Genomic DNA, 23,055 nt, shown 5'->3' with positions numbered 1-23,055 from the left:
ATATATGTGCTAGTAATAAGGGAGTCATCATAATTTAAAATGGGCTTTTAGAATTAGTTTTAAAACTATGGAGGTTTTCTATAAATTTTCAAATCTCAAGGGAGGTTATGTAATTAACCAAGAACAAATTGCAAATACCATCTTTAAGATGTGAAGTGTTACTAAACTTTGCTTACTTAAGGAGGTTTTTAAAATGCTGTTCGTTTAAGAATTGCAGTAACGGTTCTTGGAAAAAAGAAAGTGAAGGATCGTTGTGCAAATCTCATATATATATATATATATGTGGGTTTTCTTTAAAACTTCGGATTAAAATTTTAAAATGAGGTAGCCTCGATCATGAAACTACTTGAAGATAACTTCAAAAATAAGATCGTTTTATTATAATATATAAGAAGGGAAGTGACTTTTACTATTTATGTCCTTTAAATTTAATTAGGTTTATTTTCATTAATTTCAAACTTAATTAGATTTTTTGTTTTACACCATTTTTTTCAATCTCAAACTTATTTAGGTTTTTTCTCTACATTTTTTTCCCTACTCATAATTTCAACTTATTTCCTCTTTTTAGATTAAGATCTATCCTTAGTTTTAGTTCAAACAAACAAATATTTAAAATAAAACAAAAAAGGTTTCAATAATTATGAAAAATGGGGATTAGATATTGAAAATTTAGGGCTTAGGTTTATGTAAGATTAAATGTTACAAATTTAAACAAAAATATAAAATATACAAAAACTATAATACTATTTCTAATCATTTAAATTAAAGCTAAATTGGTCAAAACAAAAATTATATTTAAAAGTCAAGGATACTGATCATACCTTAAAAGTCACTTCGATTTTCTAATCTCTAAGCAATGTTATAAAGTAATTTTTATTTTAATTATACATAATATTTCTTTTCCTTTTTTCATTTGTTTAGTTTTTGGAGAATGAAGGACAATTCAACTCAAATAAATTTAGAACTCATCAAAAATAGGGATAGGCACGGGCTGAGGACCCCTCTCTCCGACCCCGGCCTGAAAGCTCAAAGAGATTCCCCGGTCTCGACCCATAGCCCGAACAGAGAATTTGGAGAATCCAGGAATTAGGCTCGATCCCCCAAACGGAAAATTCAGGGAATCCTCGAAATCCCTGTTTGGGGTTTTGCATTATAATTTTTTTAAAAAAATTAGTGATTAAAAAAATTATAATGAATCAAAACATAAAAATATAATTATGATACATTATACGTATATGTAAATATATTATATATTAATGGTATAATATTATATATTATTATATATTAAGTAACAAGTATTAACATATAAATATATGATATTATGATTACGATAATAACATATTATATGTAATGTATAATATATAATATATTATAATAAATTCTAAATAAATAGCTACCATAATATAACAAGGGCAATTAGGTAATAGAATTGAAATAATGATTCAATGAGAAACAAAAAAAAAAAAAATTATAATAATTTATTGATTTATTATAATTAATCAAAATATCAAATGATACATTATATATATATATATATCAAATGATATATTATACATATAGAACATATTTATTATGTATTACAAGTATTTATAATAATTTATTATATTTAATTTAGTTTTATTTATCACCTATTTGTATATGGTTTCATAAAATACTCACACAATTATAATTTGTTCTTTTATAACTTATGGCTTCACTGATTGATTTTTAACTATTAAAATTAATATAAGATTAAATGGTTAAAAATAAACCTTACTCTCTCTCTCTCTCTCTCTCTCTCTCTCTCTCTCTCTCTCTCTCTCTCTATATATATATATATATTGTACAGACCGAGTTGAGGAATTCAGGGCAGGGACAGGTCGGGCCAAGACCAATCGTCTCCCCGAATTTGGGGACCGATTTTTAGCCTGGGCTCAACCCAAACCTCGAATAATTCGAGGAAACTTTGCCCCATTCGGGGCGGGTCGGGACAGGTATTATGTCCATCCCTAATCAAAAGGCTAGCTTGATCTAACCTCATTTAGACATGACTACCAAGAAAGGAATTTGATTGTTGACCTGTTAGCGAAACCTTGGTCATGACCCTTTTTTAGGACTCCCATATTTTTTACTTTCCTCCTTCTTCTTTTGCTTATGATGTAAAGATTTTTCTCTTCGAGTGGAACCTAGAGTTGTGTCTTCTTAAACTCTTATTTGTTCCAAGGTTTTAAAACCCGACCCTGAGTGAAACCCAACAAAGTGGTTGGGTCTTGGGTTGACCGGTTGAATTGGTTTAATCGATGAGTCAAACTAGTGATGTCAGCATGTAAAAAGTTTGAAATTTAGTAAAAACACCACTAAAAGTTCCATAAGTCCCTACAGGTTTGAAATCTTGCAAAAACACTACAAATTACACTACCGACATTGACAACCCAGGCTAAATAGGGCATGTTTATGGCTTCGAAAACACACCCCATCACCACGAAAGCTTTCTCCTTAGCCTTCTAACCAAAACCCATCTCACCTCACCTCCATTCGCCTTGCCAATCGTTATTGTTGTCGATTTATTTTTGGGATTTTCGATTGTTTCACTCACTGAAAATCAACTCCTTCACCAACTTTCCTAGGGGTGAGCAAGTCCAAGTACCTGCCTAAATCCCATGGAACTAGAACCGGTTGGTTCTTGGGATTTGGAACCAGAACTAGAGTTGGCCAGTTCTGTTTCCTACAAGCCTGTAACCGAAACCCAAAACATAGTTTTTGGTTCTGGGTACCTAAGAAAATCATGATTACCCCTACTATTCACAAAAATGACAAATACACCCTCTAAAAATCACAAATAAACCCCCAAAAGTTCACAAAAACTACAATTTAGTCTCGATTTCGATTCCCAGTTCCAATTATGGTTCCGATTCCTGTAGTGGTGGAATCAGAACTAGAATTGGAACAACACAGTATTGGTTTCGATTTTTTAAAACCGGAACCCTAGGTACTTGTCGGTTCCGGTTTCGGTTCCGATTCTGCTTGGTTCTTTTGCACACCTCTAACTTTTCCACTCACCGGCCATTCCTCTTCAAAAGCCCCAATATACTAGCCACTAATTATTCACCGATTGTCGTCCTAATTTTTAAGGTTTGAGATGAATAGTAAAATTGATAACTTGGCTCGATGAAGGTCCCGGGTCCAGGTTGAACCGGTTTAATCAGTTGGGTTTTAAAACCATGCTTTGTTCTGTCTGTTGTAGGCTTATGCTCCTTGTTTCACCCAAAAAGGGAAATTTTCATTACCCAAATCCACCCTTGGAGAGACCGAACATTTTCATCCATGAGGTTTGAGTAAAGTGGAACACTTAAAAGATTCGAAAAATCACAAATCCAACCAATTTTTTTTTTTTTTCACTTAAAAGACTGTAATACCATAAATTATCACTTCTTAGTTTCTTGTTTGAACTTGCTATATAGTGTTTTTATTAAATTAGAAAATGTCGTGTTTGATTTGTGTGTTTGAAGATGATAATAGAATATTTTATCTAGTTATTTGTAAAATATTAAAAAATATTTACTTTTTTTTTTTTTACAAATTCTTAAATAAATCCATTATCAATTTTAAATTTAACTAAATAATGTTAAAATCTAGTGAATTATTACATAACTCAAACCTCAGGGGTGAAAATGTTTTAATCTCCCTATTTTTCTAATAACATTAGAATTAATTTATAATGAAACAAATTAACAGATCTCCCCCGAAGTTTAAACATTTTGTAGGTGCCTAGAAAAGATTATTAGGTTAATACAAACACCCAACTCTTTTAACTTCCATTAGGGCTTCGTTAGGGTTATTTCTTTATACCCCTCCAACATACAAAACTAACAACTTATCCCCCCTTAATTAGTCACTTACACTTTTTATCGACAACGTCAAGTTATAATTTTTATTTTTAAAAAGAAAAGGTCATGGTTCAGTTGATCCAATAATGGGTGTTTCCACAATAAGAGATCATCGGACACCTTTGAAATAATGTAATTCATTTTAAAAATAGTATTAAATCTTAAATATGTATTATTTTTAAAATATAAGGTCTTTTTTTTCCTTTCTCTTAATTAATTTTAACACCAAAAATTTATAGTAAGGGCTAATTATAGGGGGTAACTTGTCATTTTCTTATTTTAAAGGGGTGCAGAGAGCCTTATCTGAAGTTAGAAAAATGTTGCTCGTGTTTTTGTATGCGCATGTGAAATGTGAAACCTTAGTGGAGGTCTGTGTCATTTACCTCCTTACAACTTGAGTTATTTGTCTACAGTATAAACTAGGGCAAAAGCTCTGGAATTCTTTCGACCGGGAACCAAATTCAAGACCCGCGAAAATTAAAAACAAAAATCAAATTAATCTACTAATACTTCTCTTTTAGGGTTAGGGTTTTGTCAAAACCACCACCCAGTCCAACGCTTTCTCTGCTAGGGTTCTGCTGTCTTCTTCGACCCGGTACTTTCTCTTTCTTCGCTTACATTTGTATTTTTTATCTTCTTTTGATGAATGTAATATAAATAAATATCGTTTTTTGAAATGTTTTACTCATTTTTGTTTGTTTAATTCAAATTGACTGGAGTAGAGATGATTTATGAGTTTAGTTTGTGTGATTTCGCTGTGTAATGGGCTCTAGTTTCCTAGATAGATCTGGGTTTCTGTTGTTCTTCACTTTCGAAATTTGGAGCCAAAATGATTTAAAATGTTGAGGTTAGTTATTGTTAGTAGTGGTTTTGCTTCAGCATATCGAAACAAGGAACAAATTGGAATGAAATTTGTGTTGGTTATTGAAGCAATTACAAGAAGTTCTAGTCACTTTTTGTTGGAGGAATTACCTTCTTGGTAGGTGCTGAAATTACTAGTTTTGTTCATAAAAGCTAGCCAATGGGACCTTTGTCAATTACTTGTGTTGGATGTGTATATGCTCCACCTTGGATTTAGGTTTTTTCAGGAGTTAACAATGTGTGTATTATGGTCTTGTGCAATATAGGAAATGGGTATGAATCGAGATGGATATTGAAAAGTAACTGAGTAAATGCTACTTTAGGTGCTTTTTTGTGAGGATTTGTAAAGTACATATTTTCTTACTAGAGCTAAGTAATGGGGCATTTTGATTTTGATTGGTCAACTTGTTTATTCTTGGCCTGGGTTGTAGCATGTATTATAATGACTGAACTATAATTTGTCTTAGTGTGGTGTTGTATAATAAAGGAAATGATCATGATCAAGATGTCTTTGAAAAAGTATCAAATGGGTATGGCTGGTAAAGTAAGATAAGAGTTTAGTTTTCAAGTTAATGAGAGTTTCCTTAAGATTGTGCCCTGATATTTGATGCTACATTATTGTTTCAAATCGGCTAAATTAGCTTTGTGGACGTACTACATATTAACTTTAATGATTATTAAATTGATGCTAATACATATAGACCGGATTCAGAAATTGTGTATTTGTAACAAATTTCAATTTCAATAATGTGTTATGGTATTCCCAGCATATGCTTTCATGTTCATGAGTGATGTACTTTTTTCCTTTTACTTTTTGGAATTGCTGAGAGGGAAGAATTTATGCTTTATGTTATATTGGAATGCAGGCCTGAATTCATGCAACTTTGATAGGAATAGAAGATTCTACGTACAGTTTAGAATTGCTGTAAAAAATTATATTGCAAATTCAGATTTGTGTTTAGCGGATATAATATGGAACTGAATTTTTTTTCTTTTGGTAGGGAAAAGCTTGTACAAATAGCCTAACTTTTATGCTGCCATCTTTCAACCTGTGATTTTGATTGCATATAAATTATAGATTAGGAACTGGAGGCTTTTTGTCATTTTACTTTGCTGTTCCCTTGTATTTTTTTTACTGCATTGAAATCACTTATTTATAATTCCACCTCAGGCAGATTATTTTCTCATGTCTCATATCTTGTTTTGTTTTTTTCTTGTGTCAAACGCATTTTCCAATATATAGTTAAACAATTAATTGGCCATTGTTTTTGGGCAACTTTCATATCCATTATCTTAATTATCGAGGGATTCATTGGTTCATTGTTTTTTCACCTGTTGAGCATCATCATCCTCTTGATTATCATTCGGAATCTGATTTGTCTCTCTTTGAATATTTTTACTTTATTTTGATCCCTAATCTGAGAATCATTCACATTGCAACTCCTTGGAGCCAAATCTTATGGCACAAATTCTATCAAAAATCTTACTCTGCAACTCCATTTGGCCTCTCATTTTGTTTCCACCTTTCCATATATGTATTCTTTCTCCTTTGAATGCTTCTGGCTTCTGTGATTTCTTCACAGTTGCCTTGCAAGCTTGCTTTATTAGATACATAATATGCCAAGGACAAGGGCAAGCACTGCAGAAGATCATAATCCAGATGGACCTGAAAATCTTACTGAGTCTGAAAAGCATATAGAACCTGAAGAGCAAGTAGACCTTGATGGAGATAATGATCCTGAGGAGGTAGTGGAGGAAGAGGTTGAATATGAAGAGGTGGAGGAGGAGGTGGAGGAGGAAGTGGAGGTAGAAGAAGAGGTGGAAGAGGAGGTGGAAGAAGAGGAAGAAAATGAGGAGGTTGATGATGGAGCTAGAGAGGAGATGGATGTTGCAGAGGCAGACAATGAAGACGAGAAAAAGAAGCAGGCTGAGCTTCTTTCACTTCCTCCGCATGGATCTGAGGTCTATCTTGGTGGCATTCCTTATGATGCTTCTGAGGAGGAATTGAGGGGCTTTTGTGAATCTATAGGAGAAGTCACAGAGGTAAGATCAATGGATGATTTCAAAATCTGTCTGTTGTGCTCTATGTTTAGGTTGATCAATGTCATATTCTTTTTACAGGTTCGGATAATGAGGGGTAAAGATTCAGGTGAGGCGAAGGGATATGCTTTTGTGACCTTCAGAACTAAAGAGTTGGCTTCTAAGGCCATTGAGGAGCTAAATACTTCTGAATTTAAGGTAATATAAGCAGACTGCTAGTTATGCCTTTTCACTGTCATGTTCATTTTTGCCATGGCTTTTCAGTATGGGACTATTATGCTACTGTGGTCTTACATATACATAGTCTTGTATACAAAATGATATGGCATAACTCTTGTATTGCCTTGTCATTCAACCTTGTATATTGTGCATGTATTAAGTTGACTTTTTATATTATTTCATTCATTTATTTTGTGTCATGTCTCTTTTTATGCAAGACTTTGTATAGAAACTTTGTAGGTATAGCATCATTGATACCTTTCTTGTTCATATATATACTTTCAATCAATTTAAGGAAATATTTTCTGGAAATTTGCCAGGTCTTGTGGTACTGACTTTCCTGTTAACAACCTGTTTCTTCTTTTGCAGGGGAAAAAGATAAAGTGCTCAACAGCTCAAGCGAAGCATAAATTGTTCATTGGTAATGTTCCCAGAAATTGGGGTGAGGAAGATATGAGGAAGGTTGTAACAAAGATTGGGCCAGGAGTCATTTCTATTGAGTTGTTGAAGGCATGTTTGTCTTAATCTTTTATATTTTGTCTGTGCTAATGTTTTAATGTAGTTTATTACCATTGTGTGTTATGCTGTTGTTTATTTATAAGCTTTTGCTCTAACTCTGTTCATAGTAATGGTTTGTAATTTATGTCATGTATGTGCTATTGATTGAAGTTCTTTTACTTTACAGGACCCGCAGAATTCCAGTCGGAATCGTGGATTTGCTTTTATTGAGTATTATAATCATGCATGTGCAGAATACTCAAGACAGAAAATGTCAAACCCAAAATTTAAGCTTGATGATAATGCTCCAACTGTGAGCTGGGCTGACCCTAGAAATGCAGATTCCTCTGCTGCTTCTCAGGTCTTCAAATTCTTCTATCTTGGACCTCTTTTTTGGCAGTGGAATAATAAAACTAGTGGCTATACATCATTTGATCATTACTAGATTTTCTCATGATCCTCCCATTTTTTTGTGTTGTTGCAACATTGGAAACCTTGAATTTATGTAAAACACCCATATTTTGCGCTTATAATTCCTTCATTTCTCCTTTGTTTTTCTCTTTCTCCATATGTTGGTCATTGCATTATTTGATTTTATCACTCGCTATGTAGTATTCCTATTACAAGAGTAATGGCAATTACTTGCATGTTTAAAAAAGAAAGGGTTATATAGTATAACTCTTAGAATTAAGATTTTAAATAATTTTACGTCCAATTATAGATGAGTTTGATGATTTACCTATAGATTTTGTTGTATATGAATCTTGATCTTGTAACCCTTCTCCACATGACAACTCTTGTATGTGAAGCATTTTGGCTATCATTTGCTTGCTTTAGTGTGCCTTGAAAGGTTTATCAAATCATTGCTTCGTACATTTGATACAGGTTAAGGCATTGTATGTAAAGAATTTGCCAAAAGATATAACACAGGATTGCCTAAAAGAGCTGTTTGAACGTCATGGAAAGATTACAAAAGTGGTTCTTCCACCAGCGAAAGCTGGTCAGGAAAAGAGTAGATATGGTTTTGTGCACTTTGCTGAAAGGTCAAGTGCCATGAAGGCATTGAAAAATACTGAGAAATATGAAATTGATGGTGAGTTTTACTTTTGCACAATTTCGTATGCTATATTTTCTTGCCATCGCTCTTGATGTTTTTGGCTGGATTAATTTTAAAAGGTCAAGTTTTGGAGTGTTCTCTTGCAAAGCCACAAGCAGATCAGAAGACTTCTGGAGGACCAAATTTGCAGAAGCCAGCTTTACATCCAAGCTACCCACCTAACCTGGGTTTTGGTTTGGTTGGGGGTGCCTATAATGCTGTGGGTGCAGGATATTCTCCTGCAGGCTTTGCACCGGTAAAGTTAAATCTTTCCCTTCTCTTGTCTGCTTCAAATACACCCATACACGCGCTCAATTAAGTAGTCTAAGCTTTTCATACTTTGGGTTCTTTTGAATTAGTAGAGCGATTCTAAGAGTTTTAAGTGCATTTGATTTCATAGCAAGACAAAGGATATAAGGTCTTCACTTTTTATTGGTTTTAGCTGATTTATAGTAGAAGTGGGTTTATATCTGTTAATACCAGCAAAATCCTGTCACAGGCTGTTGGTTTAGGTTCTTAATTAATGAACCCAATGAACCTGCTTTGTGTTTTATGTTATCATGACTTTGCATATGTTTTTTTCTCTGCTAAAGGGAAAAAAAAAACACAACTGTGAAACTTGGTGTATTTATTTGTTGCTATAGTTCATCATGTTAGTCTTCTTAAAAGAAATGAAAATTGCAATTAATGAAATTAATATATTTGCAAAAAATTCTGATTTGGATTTGTCATAATTAACTTATGATGAAAATACTATATACCTGGGATTTCTGCTATCTTCTGCTTGTAGCATTCTTGTTTGGGTTCATGTGCTGATGTAGTTTCCATAATCTTGCAGCCATTGATATATGGTAGGGGAGTAACTCCTGCTGGCATGGCAATGTTGCCAATGCTATTGCCTGATGGACGGATTGGATATGTTTTGTAAGATCTGCCGACTTTTCCTTGTTTTTTGTCACATGGCCTTGTTTTTTGCTGGGTCATATATAAGAGTTAAATGCTTGTCTCCTCATCCTTTGTAACTTGGCTGATAGTCTTGATCTTTCATTACTACTCATCCAAACTTTGTCTCTCATCTCTCACTGACTTTAGCTGCAGTTTTTGAAATAGTTATATTTATTGCTTTTCTTTATTTTCATCCTCAAGATCATATCTAGCATGATAATGTCATTTTCCATCACCCTTTCATATTGTAGTTAAATTTTTAACTTGTGAGTTACATGCCTAGGTCATGATGCAACCTCATATTACCCTAGCGAATACAACCATGTCAAGTTAACATTTCTGCTTGTAAATTTTTTATAAACTCAGCACTTTCTTAAACTTGTAGCTTGCAAATTTAATTACTTTTTTCCTTGAGCTTGGAGTTTTTAGCTTTGTACAGTTCTTGGGCATGTTTGACACGGCTAAGTTGTAACTTCATGTATTTTTTAATGTAGGCAACAGCCTGGAATGCAACAACACACTCCTCCACCACAGCCCAGAAGTGGCAGGGGTGGGGCTGGCAGTAGCTCCAGTGGTGGAAGACGCAGCCATGACAGTGGCCGTGGACGCAGCCGGTATAACCCCTATTAGTTTTAAATGCATTACCATTTCATGCAGCTAGAAACAGAGGATATGAATGAAACACTCCTGCAATCAACTTTCATTTTGGAATTGGGCTTATCAGTCTATACTTTCAGTACGGGGAGCTGCTGAGTTTATAATTAAATGCATTTTGATTTTGAGCAGTTCAGTTCAAAGTTAAACCCAATCGCTCCTTTGGTTGTTAATGTTAATTAAATTTATTGATTTTGTTATCTAAAACAGATTGTGTCTCCTATTAGTTTCAATGCTTTAGATTTTTTCTAATCGGAAAGATCTACTGCTCATCGAATTATCTTGCTACATATCAAATTCATTCCCATATTATTTTTTCATCTTATTTAATCCTTTTATCACCAAAGCTACACCCTTTTTAGAGCAATGGACATCAGACTGGTCATTTAATGATTAAGGTTTGTCATCCATTTGGTACACTTTATGCAATGGTTGTAACCGAGAAGATTCAACAGACTAATTTTTTCAGTATTCCATGCAATTGCAAGAACCATACCATCATTAATACATTAAAGGTAAAATCAAAATATTTTATCAGTACAATCTCAAGTGCAAACTCAATTCAACAGGGAAAGACAAAGATGGAAGAAAATCTATGTGATATATCAAATCTTACATCGAAAGGGAAGGTAAAATATTCAATGTCACGGTATCATTTAGAGCTCTACTGGGTCTAATTCATTATATCAACTGTTATATAAAAATAGAAAGCAAGTAAAAACCCATTAACAAAATCTTTAGAACTGAACAGCACAAGGCAATCTGAACTCAATATAGTTCAAAATAACTTAATCAAAGGGATTTGCACCGTCAAGAATTGGTGCATACTGACTTAGCATCAACAAAACTAAATAGAAATTTATATTAAGAAAATTCAACAATACATGAATTTTTCCAGGAGCATCTACTGGTACAAAGTGCACATTGACTTCAGTTCAATGCTGTTACTTTGCAGAGTCATAAGGTAGCAACTACTTATACATAGAGCATCAATAGCATTCTAATACAGTTAAAATTAACTTATAACAAGAGATAAGAGATAAATGAGCTTGCCATAAAATCTTAACTGGAGAATATTCACTTGTTTCTTTGGTTTTCTTCAAATGAAAGGCAAGATGTCCTGCCCCTGAGGTGGTTCGATCCAAATGTTCTCAAAGGCATCTTGCTCTCCCCAGTCATAGCACTGCTTACGAGGATAGTATCGACAATCATTGAGAGAGTATGATATGCAACGCTTTCCAAAGAAACGAACTTTTGAGAAGTACACACTGTCCCGCATTATTCCCGGAAGGTCAGCTCTTGAATGAGATGACAAGAAACTTGCAAAAAGTGTCACACCATCAAGGGTTTTCATCTCTTCCCAGACCATGTTTAACAGGTCTAGCCTATATACAATGGGATTTTCACTACAACATGTATAAATAACTAAAATGTCTCCTTTGCTTTCAGCCATAAATTTCCCCTTCCACCAATTTTTGGCGAAAAAGTTTTCAGGACACTTGGGTGGGGGCACAACAAGAACACCCCAATCACGCTTCAATGGATCATAAACCCCTAACCAACCAGTGAGACTTAAACAATAAAATAGTCCATTGCAGAAAACAAGCTTATTCCAAATACTACTAACAAAAGGAAGCCGATTTTGATAATTATTAGTAACCCATTCTGTTGCCCCTGGATGACAAGTGCTGATAGCAACAACTGTTGGACTGATGTGCTTCACCGTGAAAACTACACAATCGGCAGATGTTGGGGCACACGAGAAGGCAACAATCTGATATGTCAACTCAAATCTTGGCAGTTTGATCATATCCCTAGTGAAGGGATTGAAGAAGAACACACGATGAGTTCTCATTTTGTATAGCAATAACCAACTATCTTTAGTGTAACAAACCCTAGATCCATACAGCTCTGGTAACTCAAAGGAGTAGGTCTTCCTCCGAGAAGGATCATAGAACTCATACAAGTTGCCATATCTAGGGAAGTACATGAGCCATGGTGATTGGTTTACCACCCGAACAGAAACGGCTGGGCCATGCCAATTTTTGCATACAACTGAGGCACGAACGTTAGCCTCTAATGTTAGACGGGACATTATCAGTTCCAAAAGTTCAGGAGGAAGGTCGGACCAGTTTCGTAGTTCCAGGTTCTCTTTCTTCTCATCTGAAACCATTCTTTCACCATCTGATCCTGTTTCAGCTAAGCTACAAAGTCCAACAGAACCTCATTAATGACTTAAAAGTTGGTATCAGCTAAAATATTCTAAAAAGGAGATATTTAAAACAGACCTTGATCTCAAAGAGATTATAACCATACTTAAGAACGAAAAATCAAATACTCCAAAAAGGAAGCAATATTTTATTGAAATTTCACATCAATCTCAGTAATCTCAATTCCAAACTCATTCAATGCAGTATGACTTATCAGCTACCTATGGGCATCACTAAAAACATCCAATTCCTAGAAACAAACAGTTCATGTCTGACAAACTTAAAGGGAAATCACTATAGGCACACCCCAATATTCACATAAATTATTGAAAATTAAGGGGCAGTGACCATTATGACAGCTAGCATCAGAAAAAATATTTACAGTATAGCAACATATTGTGACAATAGTTACTGCAGTACCCTTGATTTTTGAACAAGTGATTTATGAACCTGCAACATACTTTATCCACCAGAAATAAACTATGTGACTCAGAACGGAACTCCGATGCACAAAGATGAACCTTTGAAAATTCCAACCGATCAAATTGCAGTCACGACCGCGACAATGCTCCAAAGCCTCCAAAAATTTATTCCAGTCAACATTGAAACAATATCTCTCTCCAATTATATTCAAACAATCACAACTCACAACTCACAACAGCCACAATAACACTATGATCAAAACATGACCACATTCAAAAACCCACATGAAAAAAACTATCAAATAGTTCAATGTCACTTCGATTCATAAACTTCAAATTCATCAATACACATTAGCCCTAAAAACCCCAGATTGCCCAACTCCCTAAACCCCTAAAATCATTTCCAACATGAGCGCAAACTGAAAACCCAATTCAAAACCACATTTAAAACACTGAAAATTGAGTTTAATTTTCACTAATTGAATTTCAATGCCAACAATTAATTCCATTATTTAATTTCTGTAACCCTAGAATAATATGTGAAAAAACAACATTTAGCAAATAAATTAAGTAAAGCTAAAAAAAATTCACTTGAAAGTAACAAAACGACTTACAGTTTCAGTTTCCTTCTCTTTTCCCAGCTAGTGGCACCACAAGGAAGCAAAATTTTCAGTTAAAATAAAAGAGAAGTGAAGGAGAAAGGAAAGAAAGAGAGAGCGACAGTTATATGTTTAAGTGATTGTGAGAACACAACACGTGTAAAGTTAACTGAAATCAGCTACGAAAGCTCATGCTACATCAGCAACAAGCTGTTCATTTGGCCTATTTTGTGATTTCTATGATATGGCGGATCCTGTTGGTTACTTTAGTGGGAGAAATGGACTCAGCTCAACGAACTATAAATGAAAAATTTATTATTGTAAAAAGTATTTTGCTTTAGGGTAACATCAAAAACAAAAAATTATTTCATTTTTTTTTTGTAGGTATTTAAGATATTCAGGTCACATGAGTTACTTTAAATATAACTAACTTTAGTAGTTAAAGGATTTATCATCTTCAAAGATATTTTATTTCGTTTTTACATTAGTATAACTCATCTATTTGTTCAAAAAGTTTAAAAATATTTATATAAATTTTTTTTTTTACAATTTTGTAAGAGAATATTTTCAAAAGAGTTTTTGATATTTAATGGGTTTTTACACACAAACGTTTTGAAGGAATGGATGAGAGCGATCTCATAAAAAAATTATATAAATAACATATTTGTATATAGACTGATTTTTATTATTAGATTTAATCAAATTTTACGGGTGATGCCATGCCAATATTTATTAATAATCAAACTATCAATTTTGATTAAGGGAATTTCTTTTTGCTTTTCTTTCTTGGTTTTGTGACTAAATGAAAACATTTACTCCTTTCCAACTTTATCTTTTTTTTTTTTGTGAAAGCTTTAATCCTACCAAGGTTGAGGGAGAGGCATTTCCAACCTTTAAATAACAAAGAAATGTACCGACTCAATAATTAAGAGATTGAAACACCAAAGATAAAATCTCTAATTGAAATAACTAAATCAAATCATTCTTCCATTAATAGGAAATATCTACATTCATATTGCAACAACAAACGTGTCCAATCAAGTGATCAAAACAACACCACACATGATGAAATGAGGGAGGCCTAAAACCCAATTTAGAACCCCCAAAAAATAGGACCTTTGTTCTACACATATCTCACCTACAAAGCTCAAAATCAATCCAGAAAGTTAATAAAATCAACAGCAAATAGGGCATTGTAAAAGCCCATTTTCATTACACTCACCACATCTCATCATTTTCTTCTGCTCTTCATCCATTATTTTACAGCTTCCATTACACTCCATACACATCACAAATCTCACTCCACCACATCCTTCACATCCGCCCATAGCCTTCGGTATTCCCTCAAACAAAATCCCCAATTTCCCTTCCTCCTCCATCTTCACTACCTCATCAACACCTCCAACCAGCCTTCCTTTCACAAACACAAGTGGAACTTTCACTTCTTTTGTCTCCATTAACGTTCTTAACTCCTCCTTAAACCCTGAATCCATCGATATGTCGCGCTCGAACATCTGTATTTGATGTGATTCAATTATGGACCTCACGTTGTTACACTCCTCAAATGTCTTTCTTATTCCTCTCAATGTGGTGGTGTAAATCACGACAGCATTTTCACCACCCGGAGGACACTTCTTTTTGAAAGATTCAAGGATAGAATCCGAAGAAATCTTCGCCTTTCGAGTAGTAAATGTTGGTAAAATGACCCTTTTGACATGCTCTTTCTCTTCTGATAATTCTCTCTCGTAACTTTCAACAAGCTCCGGATCAAACAGAGGACTATAACTCTCTTTTTTCCCGGGCAAACTCAAATTCAACACTTTCTTGCACGAACTCTCTTGAAAATTATTCACTTTCAAGATCGATCTCGGGCTTAATTCTGATTTAATTGGACCAGTCACCACTCCATTAACACGCACCTTATTCTCTTTACCTCCAAATTTCTTCACCTTCCTCGGCGAACCGAACTGATTGAAGAACTTCAATGGACTTTTCCCTTCAACATCCGCAAACCCGCGAAGTAAAGTACGTGACTTTGGGCTCTTTTTGGGTTGATTCGAAACGGGCATTTCTTCTTCCAGTCCCTCCATGAGCTCCCAAGCGTTGATAACTTCTGGCTCTCCGCGAGGCGGCGACCTCTGCACGTTCTTCTTCTTCGTCTCCACAGCAATCTCTTTAATGGGTTCTTGTTCTGGTTGTTGTTTTTGTTCCTTATCGAGATTCAGAACGCCGTAGGTGCTGGAAGTTAGAGAGACGACATGGTTGACGTACTCGCCGCCGTTGTTGAGGATGATGTCCCGGCGGAGTTCTTTCTTGACGAGTTTAGAAGAAACACAACCCATTGGTTTGGTGGGGGTTGGTCTATGTGTTACGTTCTCTTCTTACGTTGTTGGTGGTGTTGTTAAAGGAGAAGAAGAAAATTGGAAGCAAATACAAGACAACAACAAGAGGGAGTTATGTTTTTTTTTTTTAATTTTTTTGTTTATTTGAATCTTAACGGTTATCATGTCTGCAACGGGCCCCAACGGTCAAAATTTCGAATGTGATGGGCAATTTTCTTGGAAACCCTCATTATTTTTATGTTTTTGCCTCATAACTTTTTGTATTTCTTTTGATACTCCAGATTTATTTTTGTTTGCGAAATGCGCACAACTTGTTTATTTTACCAAAATGTGTTATTTATGAGAATTATATTCAAACAATCACAACTCACAACTCACAACAGCCACAATAACACTATGATCAAACATGACCACATTCAAAAACCCACATGAAAAAAACTATCAAATAGTTCAATGTCACTTCGATCATAAACTTCAAATTATCAAACACATTAGCCCTAAAAACCCCAGATTGCCCAACTCCCTAACCCTAAAACATTTCCAAACATGAGCGCAAACTGAAACCCAATTCAAAACCACATTAAAACACTGATAATTGAGTTTAATTTTCACTAATGAATTTCAATGCCAACAATTAATTCCATTATCTAATTTCTGTAACCCTAGAATCAATATGTGAAATACACAACATTTAGCAAATAAAATTAAGTAAGCTAAAAAAATTCACTTGAAAGTAAAAACGACTTACAGTTTCAGTTTCCTCTTCTTTTTCCCAGCCATAGTGGCACAAAGGAAGCAAAATTCTTCAGTTAAAATAAAAAGAGAAGTGAAGAGAAAGGAAAGAAGAGAGAGAGCGACAGTTATATGTTTAAGTGATAGTGGAACGCAACACGTGTAAAGTCTAACTGAAATCAGCTACGAAAGAGCTCATGCTACATCAGCAACAAGTGTTCTTTGGCCTATTCGTTGATTTCTATGTATGGCGGACTCCGTGGTTACATTTAGTGAAAGAAGGACTTAGCTCAACGACTATAAATGAAAAATTTATTATGTTAAAAGTATTTTGCTTTAGGGTAACACAAAAACAAAAAAATTATTTCATTTTTTTTTTTTTAGGTATTTAAGATATTCAAGTCCTATGAGTAGGCTATAAGGTCTATGGACTAAGACTTGATACAAGACACTTTGAGTATAACTAACCTTAATGGTTGAAGATTTGTCATCCGAAAAGATTTTATTTCGTTTTTGCACATGTTACATAGTATTAACTCATCTATTTGTTCAAAAAGTGTTAAAAATATTATATAATTTTTTTTTTTTTACATTTTGTAAGAGAATATTTTCAAAAGAGTTTTGATATTTTAATGAAGTTTTTACACACAAACGTTTTGAACAAAATGGATGAGTAAAACTAAGCGATCTCATAAAAAATTATATAAATAACATATTTTGTATTATAGACTGATTTTTATATATTAGATTTAATCAAATTTACAGAGTGATGCCATGCCAAGCTTAATATTTATTAATAATCAAAACTATCACTTTTGCACAGTTGAGAGTAACTAATATGGAATTTCCTTCTTTGCTTTTCTTCTTGGTTTTGTGATAAAATGAAAACATTTACTCCTTTCCAACTTTATCTTTTTTTTTTTTGTGAAAGCCTTGAATCCGGTCGGGGGCAGACATTTCCAACCTCTAAATAAAGAAGTACCACTCAATAATTAAAGAGATTGAAACACGCCTTTATCACCAAAGCTACACCCTTTTTAGAGCAATGGACATCAGACTGGTCATTTAATGATTAAGGTTTGTCATCCATTTGGTACACTTTATGCAATGGTTGTAACCGAGAAGATTCAACAGACTAATTTGTTCAGTATTCCATGCAATTGCAAGAACCATACCATCATTAATACATTAAAGGTAAAATCAAAATATTTTATCAGTACAATCTCAAGTGCAAACTCAATTCAACAGGGAAAGACAAAGATGGAAGAAAATCTATGTGATAAATCAAATCTTACATCGAAAGGGAAGATAAAATATTCAATGTCACGGTATCATTTAGAGCTCTACTGGGTCTAATTCATTATATCAACTGTTATATAAAAATAGAAAGCAAGTAAAACCCCATTAACAAAATCTTTAGAACTGAACAGCACAAGGCAATCTGTACTCAATATAGTTCAAAATAACTTAATCAAAGGGATTTGCACCGTCAAGAATTGGTGCATACTGACTTAGCATCAACAAAACTAAATAGAAATTTATATTAAGAAAATTCAACAATACATGAATTTTTCCAGGAGCATCTACTGGTACAAAGTGCACATTGACTTCAGTTCAATGCTGTTACTTTGCAGAGTCATAAGGTAGCAACTACTTATACATAGAGCATCAATAGCATTCTAATACAGTTAAAATTAACTTATAACAAGAGATAAGAGATAAATGAGCTTGCCATAAAATCTTAACTGGAGAATATTCACTTGTTTCTTTGGTTTTCTTCAAATGAAAGGCAAGATGTCCTGCCCCTGAGGTGGTTCGATCCAAATGTTCTCAAAGGCATCTTGCTCTCCCCAGTCATAGCACTGCTTACGAGGATAGTATCGACAATCATTGAGAGAGTATGATATGCAACGCTTTCCAAAGAAACGAACTTTTGAGAAGTACACACTGTCCCGCATTATTCCCGGAAGGTCAGCTCTTGAATGAGATGACAAGAAACTTGCAAAAAGTGTCACACCATCAAGGGTTTTCATCTCTTCCCAGACCATGTTTAACAGGTCTAGCCTATATACAATGGGATTTTCACTACAACATGTATAAATAACTAAAATGTCTCCTTTGCTTTCAGCCATAAATTTCCCCTTCCACCAATTTTTGGCGAAAAAGTTTTCAGGACACTTGGGTGGGGGCACAACAAGAACACCCCAATCACGCTTCAATGGATCATAAACCCCTAACCAACCAGTGAGACTTAAACAATAAAATAGTCCATTGCAGAAAACAAGCTTATTCCAAATACTACTAACAAAAGGAAGCCGATTTTGATAATTATTAGTAACCCATTCTGTTGCCCCTGGATGACAAGTGCTGATAGCAACAACTGTTGGACTGATGTGCTTCACCGTGAAAACTACACAATCGGCAGATGTTGGGGCACACGAGAAGGCAACAATCTGATATGTCAACTCAAATCTTGGCAGTTTGATCATATCCCTAGTGAAGGGATTGAAGAAGAACACACGATGAGTTCTCATTTTGTATAGCAATAACCAACTATCTTTAGTGTAACAAACCCTAGATCCATACAGCTCTGGTAACTCAAAGGAGTAGGTCTTCCTCCGAGAAGGATCATAGAACTCATACAAGTTGCCATATCTAGGGAAGTACATGAGCCATGGTGATTGGTTTACCACCCGAACAGAAACGGCTGGGCCATGCCAATTTTTGCATACAACTGAGGCACGAACGTTAGCCTCTAATGTTAGACGGGACATTATCAGTTCCAAAAGTTCAGGAGGAAGGTCGGACCAGTTTCGTAGTTCCAGGTTCTCTTTCTTCTCATCTGAAACCATTCTTTCACCATCTGATCCTGTTTCAGCTAAGCTACAAAGTCCAACAGAACCTCATTAATGACTTAAAAGTTGGTATCAGCTAAAATATTCTAAAAAGGAGATATTTAAAACAGACCTTGATCTCAAAGAGATTATAACCATACTTAAGAACGAAAAATCAAATACTCCAAAAAGGAAGCAATATTTTATTGAAATTTCACATCAATCTCAGTAATCTCAATTCCAAACTCATTCAATGCAGTATGACTTATCAGCTACCTATGGGCATCACTAAAAACATCCAATTCCTAGAAACAAACAGTTCATGTCTGACAAACTTAAAGGGAAATCACTATAGGCACACCCCAATATTCACATAAATTATTGAAAATTAAGGGGCAGTGACCATTATGACAGCTAGCATCAGAAAAAATATTTACAGTATAGCAACATATTGTGACAATAGTTACTGCAGTACCCTTGATTTTTGAACAAGTGATTTATGAACCTGCAACATACTTTATCCACCAGAAATAAACTATGTGACTCAGAACGGAACTCCGATGCACAAAGATGAACCTTTGAAAATTCCAACCGATCAAATTGCAGTCACGACCGCGACAATGCTCCAAAGCCTCCAAAAATTTATTCCAGTCAACATTTAAACAATATCTCTCTCCAATTGTATTCAAACAATCACAACTCACAACTCACAACAGCCACAATAACACTATGATCAAAACATGACCACATTCAAAAACCCACATGGAAAAAACTATCAAATAGTTCAATGTCACTTCGATTCATAAACTTCAAATTCATCAATACACATTAGCCCTAAAAACCCCAGATTGCCCAACTCCCTAAACCCCTAAAATCATTTCCAACATGAGCGCAAACTGAAACCCAATTCAAAACCACATTAAAACACTGATAATTGAGTTTAATTTTCACTAATTGAATTTCAATGCCAACAATTAATTCCATTATCTAATTTCTGTAACCCTAGAATCAATATGTGAAATACACAACATTTAGCAAATAAAATTAAGTAAAGCTAAAAGAAAATTCACTTGAAAGTAATAAAACGACTTACAGTTTCAGTTTCCTTCTCTTTTTCCCAGCCATAGTGCGCACCAATGGAAGCAAAATTCTTCAGTTAAAATAAAAAGAGAAGTGAAGAGAAAGGAAAGAAAAGAGAGCGACAGTTATATGTTTAAGTGATAGTGAGAACGCAACACGTGTAAAGTCTAACTGAAATCAGCTACGAAAGAGCTCATGCTACATCAGCAACAAGCTGTTCATTTGGCCTATTTTGTTGACTTTCTATGATATGGCGGACTCCTGTTGGTTACTTTAGTGGGAGAAATGGACTCAGCTCAACGACTATAAATGAAAAATTTATTATTGTAAAAAAGTATTTTGCTTTAGGGTAACATCAAAAACAAAAAAATTATTTCATTTTTTTTTTTTTCAGGTATTTAAGATATTCAAGTCCCTATTGAAGTAGGCCTATAAGGTCTATGGACTAAAGACTTGATACAAGACACTTTGAGTATAACTAACCTTAATGGTTGAAAGATTTGTCATCCGAAAAGATGTTTTATTTCGTTTTTGCACAATGTTACATTAGTATTAACTCATCTATTATGTTCAAAAAGTGTTAAAAATATTTATATAATTTTTTTTTTTTTTTACAATTTTGTAAGAGAATATTTTCAAAAGAGTTTTTGATATTTTAATGAAGTTTTTACACACAAACGTTTTGAACGGAATGGATGAGAGCGATCTCATAAAAAAATTATATAAATAACATATTTTGTATTATAGACTGATTTTTATATTATTAGATTTAATCAAATTTTACAGGGTGATGCCATGCCAATATTTATTAATAATCAAAACTATCACTTTTGATAATGGAATTTCCTTGTTTGCTTTTCTTTCTTGGTTTTGTGACTGAAATGAAAAACATTTACCTTCCAACTTTATCTTTTTTTTTTTTGTGAAAGCCTTGAATCCGGTCGGGGGCAGACATTTCCAACCTCTAAATAACAGAAGTATCCACTCAATAATTAAAGAGATTGAAACACGAAGATAAATCTCTAATTGAAATAACTAAATCAAATCATTCTTCCATTAATAGGAAAAAATCATTCATATGCAACAACAAACGTGTCCAATCAAGGGATCAAAACAACACCACACATGATGAAATGGGGAGGCCTAAAACCCAATTTAGAACCCCCAAAAAATAGGACCTTTGTTTACACACATTCTCACCTAAAAAGCTCAAAATCAATCCAGAAAGTTAATAAATTAACAGCAAATAGGGCATTGTAAAAGCCCATTTTCATTACACTCACCACTTCATCATTTCTTCTGCTCTTCATCCAATTTACAGCTCCATTACATCCATACACATCACAAATCTCACTCCACCACATCCTTCACATCCGCCCATAGCCTTCGGTATTCCCCAAACAAAATCCCCAATTTCCCTTCTCTCCACTTCACTACCTCATCACACCTCCAACCAGCCTTCCTTTCAAAACACAAGTGGAACTTTCACTTTTTTGTCTCCATTACGTTCTTAACTCCTCCTTAAACCCTGAATCCATCGATATGTCGCGCTCGAACATCTGTATTTGATGTGATTCAATGATGGACCTCACGTTGTTACACTCCTCAATGTCTTTCTTATTCCTCTCAATGGGTGGGTGTAAATCACGACAGCATTTTCACCACCCGGAGGACACTTCTTTTTGAAAGATTCAAGGATAGAATCCGAAGAAATCTTCGCCTTTCGAGTAGTAAATGTTGGTAAAATGACCCTTTTGACATGCTCTTTCTCTTCTGATAATTCTCTCTCGTAACTCTAACAAGCTCCGGATCAAACAGAGGACTATAACTCTCTTTTTCCCGGGCAAACTCAATTCACACACTTTCTGCACGAACTCTCTTGAAAATTATTCACTTTCAAGATCGATCTCGGGCTAATTCTGATTTATTGGACAGTCACACTCCATCAACGAACATTATCTCTTTACCTCCAAATTTCTCACCTTCCTCGGCGAACCGAACTGATTGAAGAACTTCAATGGACTTTTCCCTTCAACATCCGCAAACCCGCGAAGTAAAGTACGTGACTTTGGGCTTTTTGGGTTGATTCGAAACGGGCATTTCTTCTTCCAGACCCTCCATGAGCTCCCAAGCGTTGATAACTTCTGGCTCTCCGCGAGGCGGCGACCTCTGCACGTTCTTCTTCTTCGTCTCCACAGACATCTCTTTAATGGGTTTTGTTCTTGGTTGTTTTTTTTTCCTTATCGAGATTCAGAACGCCGTAGGTGCTGGAAGTTAGAGAGACGACATGGTGCGTACTCGCCGCCGTTGTTGAGGATGATGTCCCGGCGGAGTTCTTTCTTGACGAGTTTAGAAGAAACACAACCCATTGGTTGGTGGGGGTTGGTCTATGTGTTACGTTCTTTCTTACGTTGTTGGTGGTGTTGTTAAGGAGAAGAGAAAATTGGAAGCAAAGACAAGACAACAACAGAGGAGTTATGTTTTTATTTTTTATTTTTTGTTTATTTGAATCTTAACGGTTATCATGTCTGAACGGGCCCCAACGGTCAAAATTTCGAATGTGATGGGCAATTTTCTTGGAAACCCTCATTATTTTTATGTTTTTGCCTCATAACTTTTTGTATTTCTTTTGATACTCAGATTTATTTTTGTTTGCG

The 23,055-nt window shown here is 34.6% G+C and overlaps 4 protein-coding genes and 1 pseudogene across 6 annotated transcripts; 1 reads left to right on the top strand and 4 right to left on the bottom strand.

Moving 5' to 3' along the window:
- Positions 1-4,264: 4,264 nt before the first annotated feature.
- On the top strand, positions 4,265-10,499 carry LOC116104942 (heterogeneous nuclear ribonucleoprotein Q-like). 3 transcript variants are annotated; one of them, XM_031391369.1, is made up of 9 exons: positions 4,265-4,461; positions 6,311-6,770; positions 6,849-6,965; positions 7,356-7,496; positions 7,672-7,845; positions 8,370-8,577; positions 8,661-8,836; positions 9,419-9,504; positions 10,020-10,499. In XM_031391369.1, the coding sequence occupies exons 2-9, from the start codon at positions 6,345-6,347 to the stop codon at positions 10,153-10,155; spliced, it is 1,464 nt and encodes a 487-aa protein (XP_031247229.1). In that variant the 5' UTR covers positions 4,265-4,461; positions 6,311-6,344; the 3' UTR covers positions 10,156-10,499. The 3 variants fall into 3 exon arrangements, with proteins under 3 accessions (XP_031247229.1, XP_031247228.1, XP_031247227.1); XM_031391368.1 differs by having other exon boundaries at positions 5,971-6,770; XM_031391367.1 differs by having other exon boundaries at positions 5,594-6,770.
- Positions 10,500-11,017: 518 nt separating this feature from the next.
- On the bottom strand, positions 11,018-16,573 carry LOC116104955 (F-box/kelch-repeat protein At1g57790-like). The gene is made up of 2 exons (XM_031391380.1): positions 16,501-16,573; positions 11,018-12,383 (listed from the first exon to the last, which is right to left on the bottom strand). The coding sequence occupies exons 1-2, from the start codon at positions 16,530-16,532 to the stop codon at positions 11,279-11,281; spliced, it is 1,137 nt and encodes a 378-aa protein (XP_031247240.1). The 5' UTR covers positions 16,533-16,573; the 3' UTR covers positions 11,018-11,278.
- Positions 14,363-15,846, bottom strand: LOC116104953 (uncharacterized protein At3g28850). The gene has a single exon (XM_031391379.1). It carries the CDS (start codon positions 15,750-15,752, stop codon positions 14,586-14,588), a length of 1,167 nt encoding a protein of 388 aa, XP_031247239.1. The 5' UTR covers positions 15,753-15,846; the 3' UTR covers positions 14,363-14,585.
- Positions 16,574-18,001: 1,428 nt separating the features above from the next.
- On the bottom strand, positions 18,002-20,490 carry LOC116104937 (F-box/kelch-repeat protein At1g57790-like). The gene is made up of 2 exons (XM_031391360.1): positions 20,412-20,490; positions 18,002-19,367 (listed from the first exon to the last, which is right to left on the bottom strand). The coding sequence occupies exons 1-2, from the start codon at positions 20,441-20,443 to the stop codon at positions 18,263-18,265; spliced, it is 1,137 nt and encodes a 378-aa protein (XP_031247220.1). The 5' UTR covers positions 20,444-20,490; the 3' UTR covers positions 18,002-18,262.
- A 1,144-nt stretch (positions 20,491-21,634) lies between these two features.
- Positions 21,635-22,767, bottom strand: LOC116104936 (annotated as a pseudogene).
- Positions 22,768-23,055: the final 288 nt, after the last annotated feature.

This window comes from Pistacia vera, unplaced genomic scaffold, assembly GCF_008641045.1.
Source record: "Pistacia vera cultivar Batoury unplaced genomic scaffold, PisVer_v2 Contig489, whole genome shotgun sequence".
Taxonomy (NCBI): domain Eukaryota; kingdom Viridiplantae; phylum Streptophyta; class Magnoliopsida; order Sapindales; family Anacardiaceae; genus Pistacia; species Pistacia vera.
Note: the sequence above shows the minus strand (reverse complement) of the source record. Positions and strands in the feature narration are given on the sequence as shown.